Source organism: Phycodurus eques, chromosome 22 (genome assembly GCF_024500275.1).
Source record: "Phycodurus eques isolate BA_2022a chromosome 22, UOR_Pequ_1.1, whole genome shotgun sequence".
NCBI lineage: Eukaryota > Metazoa > Chordata > Actinopteri > Syngnathiformes > Syngnathidae > Phycodurus > Phycodurus eques.
In genome coordinates this window covers 1,506,655-1,517,314 of record NC_084546.1, presented here as the reverse complement: position 1 = coordinate 1,517,314, position 10,660 = coordinate 1,506,655, and the positions used below count along the sequence as shown (strand labels likewise).

The 10,660-nt window shown below is 47.9% G+C and overlaps 1 protein-coding gene across 3 annotated transcripts; it reads left to right on the top strand.

The window, feature by feature from the left end:
• Positions 1-260: 260 nt before the first annotated feature.
• LOC133396933 (transmembrane and coiled-coil domain protein 3-like) lies at positions 261-10,396 on the top strand. 3 transcript variants are annotated; one of them, XM_061667227.1, is made up of 7 exons: positions 1,222-1,349; positions 6,050-6,214; positions 7,198-7,287; positions 7,381-8,066; positions 8,188-8,323; positions 8,468-8,789; positions 8,888-10,396. In XM_061667227.1, the coding sequence occupies exons 1-6, from the start codon at positions 1,278-1,280 to the stop codon at positions 8,771-8,773; spliced, it is 1,455 nt and encodes a 484-aa protein (XP_061523211.1). In that variant the 5' UTR covers positions 1,222-1,277; the 3' UTR covers positions 8,774-8,789; positions 8,888-10,396. The 3 variants fall into 3 exon arrangements, with proteins under 3 accessions (XP_061523212.1, XP_061523211.1, XP_061523214.1); XM_061667228.1 differs by lacking the exon at positions 1,222-1,349 and adding an exon at positions 261-517 and having other exon boundaries at positions 8,468-10,396; XM_061667230.1 differs by lacking the exon at positions 1,222-1,349 and adding an exon at positions 2,396-4,543 and having other exon boundaries at positions 8,468-10,396.
• The last annotated feature ends 264 nt before the right edge of the window (positions 10,397-10,660 follow it).

Sequence of the window (10,660 nt, the reverse complement as noted above, 5' to 3'; positions counted from 1 at the left end):
GGCTCAGGAACAGTATGGAAGTTGTGTTTGACTGTTGGATGTGAGATTAATACATTTAAATCAGTCAGATTTAATAAAATTGTATTTATTACAAACTGTCCACCCTCACATTTCCTCTTGTGTTTGTAAAGAAACGTGTGTTTTTTTTGTGGTGGTTTTAAGGCAGATTATGATCATGTTATGTAGTGTGCATTTGATATGCTCAGCCACGCCTCGCCGCCTATGACGCGGCGGGCGGGGCTTGGTCCTCCGAGGCTTGAGGAGTTTGCGGCGGGCGGCTGCCGGCTGGCAACCTTTGAGCGGCACCGGGCTGGCGCGGTAAACGAATCGCAGCATCTCGGCTGGAGGAGCAGTTGTTGTGTCGTCCGATATCTCGGAACCAGCGGGGATGTATTCGTTGCGTAGCCGCTAACGGACCACCTTGAAGCCGAGACTATGTCCCGAGCCGGTGGAGCTGCTGCGGGGAAAAGTTTACCACAAGTCGGGCTGCGGTCACCCCATCGACGCTAATAATATGGTAAACGTGTTGCTGTTCTCCTCAAGTTGGCTTATAGCGACTTATATTCATTGCACATTCTAGCCAAAGGGAATATTTTGTTGAAGTCGCAATATGTTACATGTTCCTGATTTGTGCCACGTCGGTGAACACAAACCAGGTAACTCGTCACCTACTTGGCACCAAGAAGCGGCGATTGTGCTGTTCAATGTTGGCGTGTTGTCATAAAATAGAAACAAACGGTCCTGTACACAATTGCTCAGCGACACTTTTGTGCAAGCACACACATCTGTCACCGTCATTTGAATATGCCACCACTTGTTCTCAGTTCCTCAATGACAAAATGTTTTTTCTATCGAGGATAAATATTGCACGTCAGATGCACACGAGCCAGAATGGACATTTTGTCTTGGTGCACACCGCCGAAGTACTACACGGCAAGCTTTTTTCTTACGTGGTGTACATGTTGTTTTTCTTTGGGGGGGGGGGGCTTTGGTGACGATGATTTGCGTTCCAGCTTGCAAATGTTACCGTTTGAACTTGCAAGTGTTTGTGGCATGCAAGGCACAGCAGAACAGGTTGGGCCACTGTTTAGGCGATGACTCAAAAGGTTTGTTTTGTGTAAAGTGGGGCTGGATGTTGTTTTTCCTTCAGGTGGATGTTGTGCATTGTTGACACACACGGCGTCGCTCATGCTGACCTGTGGTATCAAGCTCGAGTGCTCCTCTATTTAAAGGTCACGACGACTCGATCGTCCCAAAAATGAGAGATCCCAGCAGCTATGGCGGTGTTTGGCGTGAATGGCTTTCAACTGCTGACACCTTCCTGGATTAGTTCCTCCGGGGGCGTTCAGGTGATACTTGGCTCCGTCGTGCTCGTACACGTTCACCCCAGGGCGCCCCCCCCCCACCCCCCCCATTGCAACGCTCCGTCGCACCCTGACCTCTTGATTACATTTCGGAGGCCAGAGGTTCCCTTTGACATTTGGACACAACGTCCAATTATGGAGGCTGTGTTGGGCACGATCCACTCATCCCCTCCTCCCTAATCACAATCACTATACAGTCGAAAACACTTCACTCGCTGATGTTTGCTATTCGTGTCAGGGGTCGCCCCGATGTCTGCAAATGTTGCCAACAAAATGGCAAACTCACGATATTGGGCACTGCATAGCGGATCGGGAGTGATCCCCAACTCAGCTGGAGACTTTTAGCGCGGTCGTCCGTGTCCCAGCACGCATAACTCACTGCGTGCGTACGTACGCGCGATACCGAGCTTCCCTTCGAGGAAACGGGTTCGCTCCAATCTGTATGTCTTGTTATCAGCACATCAATATGGTTGGCCTTTTAATGGCTGTTTGTGTGTTGACATAATAGTCACAATCACTGCGTTTGTGTAGTGAAAGTCTCAGGCTGCGTTTGTTCTTCGCGACTGATTTGCTTCCCGGCGCCGTGCTGCGAATTTCCATCACGTTTTCCTCACAAGCGTCCCATTGATTTGACCCGCGGAACATAACGCAGCGGCACTTTTTCTCAGGAAAAAAAAAAGGCACAAATTAATTTTAAATGGGAACATTGTGACGTCAAACCTCATTAGCTTGTTTCGTGCAGTCATTTTAAACCACCTGACTCTACTATGCTGCCCTCTACTGGTCTGGAGGAGGGATGCACACAAGTCAATCAATACTAATTCATTAATTAACTGTGTGTGTTGCAGTAGTTTGTTTCTTGTTGAAGCAATGTAAATTTGATCTAAGTAACTTTAAAATGTGTGCTCACATTAACAATACGGCCGTGCCAATGTGTTTAGCCAAGACTGTATATCCTATTTATCCTACTAATGGAAAAACAGATATGTATCTATTTCATTTTTTTTTTTTTAATCTTGTCAATATTTGACATAGAATCCATTTTTGTGTAGGAAGTCTGCTAACTGTGTGCAAGCTGGTGAACTACTGTAGATGGTCTTAAATGCAAGCGTGTGTGTGTGTGTGTGTGTGTGTGTGTGTGTGTGTCTGTCTCAGATGTGGGCTTCAAGCTACTTAAGAAGCGTGTAATGTTTTTGACTGACATCGCACTTTGGAGTTTTATCCATTAACAAAATGGGAGGAGAGAGATTGCGACTGAAGGCCTCACTGCTGGCTCTTTTCATTCATCTCTGTTGTCACGGCAACCGGCCCAATGTTTTCCAGCTTCGCAGCGGACGGCAGACACTCTCACTTCAGACGCGTCGGTTGTCGTGCGGTGACGTCGCAGGTGCGCGGGTTTGACACCGACAGATTAGCGAGCTAATGTGGGCTAATCCCGCCGACGATAGACACACGCACACACACACACACAGCCATGTCGAATGTGTGAGTAACACGTTGTGGATTAAACCAGGCGCAAATACTCTGCCCGTTAAAGTGAGACACGCAGACGCGCACATTAGTCATACACACGCAGCTGATCCAGTGCCCGTGTAAGAAGCACGTCTTTAGTTTGATCTCAAAATGGCCTCCGTGGGATGATGAAAAGGTCACAAATGGATCAGAGAGACGAATAATAAACGCCTCCCTCGGGATAAACTCCACCGTTTTTCCCGATCTGGAGAAAAAAAATTGTGTCATTATGTCGCTACATCAACGCACGTAAACCACTTCCTTTACATTGATATTCCTTTTACTTTCATTTTAAAGTCCGCTAGCTTGATGCTAACACATAATAGGAAATGCCTTAGACGGGCTAACCAACAGCATCCATGTGGCAATGCTTTAAGCAACGGATATTTGAACATGAATGATGTAGCAACACATCGACAATATAACAAAACAAACGGGTATATATTCTTTATCCTCTGCGAAAAATGTCTGATATCAGTGCCGCCTATTGAGTCACTCGCGGTAGTTGTGAAAGTCGTTTGTGACTGCTTGACTGTATTATGCACTTTGGCGTCATATTGTGGCATCCTGGAGCCAAGGAACTGAGTTGAAGTGAGTTGAAGAGCTTCAAAAGTAGTGCTTCGCTACCATCTTATGGCAGCTGTAGACAAATCTTTGACTGTTGGGTACACAAAATAATTGTGAGGCAATGTTCCTATGGTGGCGGGCGGTTAGAGCGTCTGCCTCACAGTTCTGAGGGCCGGGGTTCAAATCCCGTTTGGTGGGCTTGTTCTTCAACACCACACTCATCCGAGCGAGACTGCATAGCCTTGACTTTGTGCACCGGGAAGAGGAAAAGCGTGTCAAACTTCCTGCTTCCATTTTTTACGACATCTTGGTTTTCTTCCAAGAATCTTTGCATTCCTTTGAGGTGAGACGCGTTGTCCTTCATAAAACATCTCCAACGCTTTGATGTCAGTTGCCTTCTTTCCACGGTCAAAAGTCCTCGCCAACGCGGCGTTTTAGACCCCATTTTTCGAAAAAAGGAAGGGAGGGTTGCTGGGTAATCTTTTTGAGATTAAACTGTCGGGATTACAAGAGTAGAGAGGAGGATTACAACATTTTTTTTTAATTTTTTTGCATTATTTTGTTTTTAAATCCCGAGCTGCACGTCGGAGCGTGTCGAATGGGAACATAAAGTGAGGCGATTAAGCCGTTTGATTCTACGCATCTTGTACGTTGTCACTGTTGTTATATTTGCCGGCTGTGTGTTGCCAACATTTGAATGATTTTTAACTCGATAACCAGCCGCAATTGTTGCCGGATTCAAATGTATTGATTCTCCGCAGCAAAGCAGCACGACAGAACACGCGCACAGTACAAGCTGTTGTACTTCCTGTTTTGATTTCTTCTGCAGCCCTTTATAGGCAGCAAATAATTGAAATCTTAATTTTATATATATATATATATATATATATATGAATGCTTGACATGCATACTGGATTAACCTGATTGAATTTCACACTTTTGAATCTTGTTAATGATCCGAAAATTGACAAAACACACATATTTGACATGCCTGTTAAGGTTTGCAGGCCTGCCACTATTTGACCAAAGCGCGAGCTGCCCCTCGTATTTGGACCAAAACGTTTGGCCGACGCTTCTGAGAAGGTCTTCTTTAATTGGATGTGAGTACAAGGGGCCAGCGGCTGTGGACTTGGGCTCCCTTGGCTCAGGGCCATTGCGACGTACTTCAGGTTCCTGCACTAAATGTGATTTTGTGTGCGTGTGTGTGTGTTTGACCCACACCCCGCAGGATGTTCCCCTCTGAAGCTCCTGGGGCCTCCGACTCAGCATTTCACCTTAATCTGTCCTTTTCCTTTTCCCAAATGAACTTTACCAGTTTCCAACTTTGCGTGTGTGAGCGTGCTCCGAATTTCAATGTTGCCTTAATTTAGACGTCGACACTTTAATGTGCACACTCATTGAGCAAAACCGCTTCTTCAATCTGTCCCCTTCTTTTGGGCACAAGTGTCGATGTCTTCGGCCGCTTAATGAAGCGAGCCAGCTGCGTTGCTTATTCCGTCGCCGTGTTCGCAACTGAACTCGTTTGGGTAAAAGTGTCATGAGCGCCAGTGGAGGGACATCAACACTCGCACACATGCGCGTATTGGTTATGTACATGGCATTAAGTAGAGATTATGGGCAAATGAAGCTGTTGTAGCAGAGCGCTGGAGGTTATCTCTGTTTTTAGTCGCATAAGGGCACAGGTTTGTGTGCGTACGTGCATCACCAGCACTCACACAAATGCAGTCATTGGCAAAAAACGCGGTGTGATGGATTAAAGCCTGCAGAAGTCCCGTGTTAAAATGCCATATTTATCCCGAGAGCAGCGAGATAAGAGGGCGAAGAGGGGTCAACTGATGCAGTGAACTGACTGGTAAATGCACTTTTGCTGATTTGAAGTGTTTTACATTGTATTTAAAGCAGCACTTTGACATTGTGAGGGAGTCCGTAGTGCAATAAAGGTGTTACATTCTAGATCCATACACGATAGGTGAAAAGCCACGATAGAGGCCATGTCGGGGAAAAAAAAACAAAACAAAACAAAACAAAAAAAAATATATATATTATCCTTCCCACCTGATTTAAACTCATTAAAACACTCTCAAACTTATTAAAACACACTTTTTAAAGTATTCCTTATTCTCAGTCTCTCGTTTGACATCACTTTGAGGAAAGGAAAAGGAGATTCTCGCTTGCACCGTTTTCCAAATAAGAAGCAAAGCATGCTTGCTTCGAGCTGTTGATTTGTCACTCCCCGTTGAAGTTTACCGTAAAACTGACACAAAACAAGAGAATTAAACATTGGATGTTTGAACACCAAAGAGCTCAACCAAACCATATAATTTCATCTACCAAAAGTCTGCTCGTTTAATGCTCGCATATAACGCAAAACACCAAGGACAGGATAGCGGAGATTAGCACGGATGTTACGGAAATTTTAAAACTTCAAAATAGTGTTCGTAGTATTTCTAATAGATCTCTGAAGGCGTGCAACTCTAAATTCCGGCTTGCCTGTATAAAAGCCCCTAAAAAAAAATCTGCGCTACAGCGAGAGTGTGAACGACGAACCGCGATACAGCGGGCGAACACCGCAGCGCTTATATGTCCCCGCTGACGTCTCTGTCCAGGCGGAGCGTAGCGGCTGCGATGTCCTCAGCATTCCGGTGCCCATGCGGCGCGGCGGCTCCGAGTCCAACCTGGACGCGGTGGACGGCGTGGGACGCAACGGCGTGGGCCTGGACTTCCACAGGGGGGCGCTGGGCATCGACAGCCTGCAGCAGAAGATCCTCAAGGTCAGCGACCCAGCTGCATAACGCACATTGACAAGGATACGTGCATACGGTATTTCATCAGACACAAGGTGGACACAATAACAAAATAGGAGCTTGACTTACAGACATAAATCCTAGCACTTGCTAAGCTAATGTAGCACAGAAATTAGCATAACATGCTAACTTAGTGTGAAACAGGTAGGTACAGCACCGACTTAACAATTGTACACATGCAAAATTGCGGCGTAAACGTACTTCACGGACACACAAGATGAATTTCTTCGATGATACGCAAACGACTGCTAGCGCTTCTGGTATGTGCCATATGTGCAGCTGCACAAGGCGGCATTCCTGAAAAAAGCTTTGTGAAATAGTTTTCTCCTGGTGTCATAAGGGACAGTAAGTCATCAGCATTCGGACGGGGAATTTGCGCCCCCTACTGGAGTGGCCCTCTGGAGACGAGCTTAGCGGCGTTCGCGGGGAATGACGGGAAATGTAGTTATTTATCGTAAACGTGGAGAGGAAAAGGTCAAAGCCATCAGTCTGGTAACCTGGAAAGGAAATTCAAGCTAGGCCCACCACTGGCCTGAGCACAAAACAGAATATTCTGCAATTTTCTGGAAATAACCAAAGCTAGGTGACGCATACAATCTATGAATAGGGAATAGAAGTTGTGAATATGCGGGGGAACATTGTGTCTCACAGTATTTGTGATTGTTTCTTTTCTCTCTGTAGAGTATTTCTCAGTGTGCCTACAGTTACTACCGAAATGACCAGAAAACCTGCACAGGTTCAAATAAGAAATGATAACTTTCAAGCCCTCAAAAGGTAGACTGGCTAAATGACAAGCATCGAATAATAGTTGAAGCTTTGTTTGCAAAGGCATCTGGGTCCTGATTCCGCCTAACGAGGACCTCTGATATTGGGTATCGGGTTTCAGAACGTTGACAGACACATCTTGTTCCTCGGTCATGGTCGTCATGGAAACTGTCCTGCTGCTCTAGGTGACGGAGCAGATCAAGGTGGAGCAGACGGCGCGGGACCAGAATGTGGCGGAGTACCTGAAGCTGGTCAATAACGCCGACAAGCAGCAGGTGAACCAAAATTCTGGAAATCTTTGAAGTTTGCAATTTTGAATATCTTCCCTTGGAAGTGTACCGGAATGTTCCGCCCCTTTGTATCCGTAGGTGGTGCGCATCCGTCAGGTGTTTGAGAAGAAGAACCAGAAGTCGGCGCACTCCATCGCCAGGCTGCAGAGGAAGCTGGAGCAGTACCACCGGCGCGCCAGGGACAGCGAGGCCAACGGCAAGCACGGCCACAAGGACGGCGCCCGGGACTCGGGCGGCCACAGCAAGGAGGGCAACCTGCGCGACGTCAGCTCCTCGGGGCGGCACCCCGCGCTGGACAAAGTCAAGACCATCGGGCCGGGCGTGTCGCTCTCGCCTCCGTTCTTCTTCAACAAGTCGCGCGGCTTCGCCAATCTCATCCGCAACAAGTACGGCAGCGCCGACAACATCGCACACCTCAAGAGCATGGACGCTGGGTCGGGGCTCCACGCCGAGGGCGGCGGCCGGGGCCTGGGCGGCAGCGCCACCACCGTGGCCAAGGCCGGGAAGTACCACAGCGACGACGAGTGCTCCACCGGAACCTCGGCCTCCGTCGACTCCAACGGCAACCCGGCCGGGGGCTCGGCGGCCGGCTCGGGCGGCGGCGCCAGGTCCGACGGCACCGGGCGGCTGGCGGAGGTCCTGGACGTGGTCCGCGGCATCCGGGAGGCTCAGACCCAGCTGGGGGACGACATCGAGGCGCTCAACACGCAGTTTAAACGCGACTACGGATACTTCACGCAGGTGCTGCACGAGGAGCGGTACAGGTGAGTGGAACTTTGAACGGGGCTGTTTCGAGAGGGTTCAAAGTGTAATTCTCGATTCTTCACCTCTTTTAATTCGTAGGAAAATGTTCCAGTAAGCTGTTTCTGTGCGTTTTGATGTCAGGTACGAGCGCCTGGAGGACCAGCTGAACGACCTGACGGAGCTCCACCAGCACGAGACCAGCAACCTGAAGCAGGAGCTGGCCAGCATCGAGGAGAAGGTGGCCTACCAGGCCTACGAGAGGGCGCGGGACATCCAGGTAGCCGCAAAGCGCTTCATCGCTTCGGTTTCTGTTCGTTTCGAATGATCTGGATGCTTGCTGCGGTGTATTGAAATCTATACGACGCTTACCATGTTGAAATGTCGAATTAGAGCAGTCAAATTGGCGCGTTTGCGTGTTCAGGAGGTGCTGGAGTCGTGCCAGACGCGCGTGTCCAAGCTGGAGCTTCAGCAGCAGCAGCAGCAGCTGACGGTGCAGCTGGAGAACTCGGACGCCAAGGTGCTGCTGGGCAAGTGCATCAACATCATGCTGGCCTTCGCCACCGTCATCCTGGTGTGCGTGTCCACGGCGGCCAAGTTCGCCGCACCGCTCCTGCGCAGCCGCCTGCGCCTGGCGCTCACCTGCGTGGGCGTGGCCCTGCTGGCGGTGCTGTGGAAGAACTGGGAGCATTTGCAGCGCTCCGTGGAACGGCTGCTGCTGCCGCACTGAGACCTCGCGCCCGCCGGTGAAGATCCCAAACATTTTGCGAGTACTGCGGTGCATCTGCGTGTCGCCGTAGAGACACCAGACGACGAGGAGTTTACACATCGCCTTTTACACCAGCGAAACTCCACAAAAGCTGCTGACGGACGTCCGCAAAGAAGCCGAAGACGGAGCTGGTCACAACGCTGCCTGCAGGGTACGTGGGGAAAAGAGAAACTTCGCACACCACCTGCCATCTTTTCTTTGCGAGGAAATGGAAAGATGAATTTGTGCATCTCGGTCAGTGTTTCACAAACTCTATTGAGCCAAAGCACATATTTTGTTCTTTTTAGCATTAAGCTAATCAGACTTTAATAAGCTTTAACGCTATTTGGTTGTTGGAAATGCACAGTGTGTCGTTCTCTTCGTTTTATCTTTAGTTTGTACTCGTACCTCAATTTTCCGCGCGCAAGTCAAAGCAAACGATTGGCCGAACGACGCCTCATATCTTGAAAAACTCCTAAATCGGGTGACTCGTATCTCAGGGCACCGCTGTACCCGGAAATGACAACAAAGTCCCAATTTGGTCTCAATTTGAAGTTCATTATGCACCTTCTTCCATCAAGTGGAAGCGCATTGAATTGAGCTGCCTGTCATTGTACGTCGCTGGCATCGATAGATGAACACAAGCTCCAGAAAGGTTCACTAATTTCATCCGTTTATTGTATTTGTGTGTGCTTTTCTCGTCTGTTTTGTGTAGAATTACTGGGCTTTCTGTGTGTAGCATTATTTGCATGGCATCGGGCAACTGCTACGACATGATGCGATGCATTGACATGTTTTATAAACCTTGAAAATGATGGTGCAGCATCCATAATTCACAAGTCATCATTTTCTCATATGCTTGTATGCACAGGAACGGCATTTAATATTTCCCAAATGGTCAAACCGTTCCTTTACACTGTCAAGAATTTTATGAAATGTTTCATGTTTTTTGGTGATCAAACAAAACAAAAAACATGCCGGTGAACGGCCTTGAATGACATTTTGTGCTGCATTCAAGCGCAGCAGGAACAGCAGCGCCAACGGTTCAAAGCGTTCCCAACTGCCGCATATTTTTAAAAAGAATTGCTACCAGGTTGTTTTTTTGTGTCTTTTTTTGCACTCTTGACTTGAAGACCCTCCAATCCCTAAAGGAGAGGCCGAGAGGATGAGGTTTGTTGTAAAATGGTGACGCCTCACCGATCCCAAGTGGCCTTCACCACTTCAGATTTGAGTGCAAACGTCCTGTCGTGTTCCGCGTGACCCGAATGCAGCGTCGTGCGTGTGTATGGATGACGGATGGAGGCGGACTGTAGCGCTCGAACCAGATAGCACTGTGAAGATGATGGGGCTGTGACCCTTTGTTTTTGTCCCTTGTAAAGGCCAAATATGAACAAATATGTGGGATTGTAACAAGGCATTTATTACTTTAAGATTAGTTTTTTTTCTCCTAAATCTGTCTCTGTTGATATTCCACAGCATGTGTTTGTTTTTTAATGAGAAAAATGTGTTTCCAAAAATGTCCTTGATGTATTTTTGGTAAAGAGCACTACAAAGCATCATTAGGAAATAGAAATAAAATGACATCGCGCGCCCTGTAAACGCAAACATGGTCGTCTCAGACTGGTGACGAGAGCGAATACTTTTGGTGCGTCATCCATCATTGATGTGACTGGCCTCACATGCATTATTCACACCATGTTCTGCTTTTTTCTTTTCTCCCTTCTGACTGCTGCTTTTGTGCCATCTTTTCATCTTTACAAGCCCTCCACATGTGCACGACTGGCTCCTTGAGGACAGACGAAGAAACCCGCGAGTATTTAAATACGGTGTCGTCATGCACCTTAAATGAAGAATCCATGAAATAATATA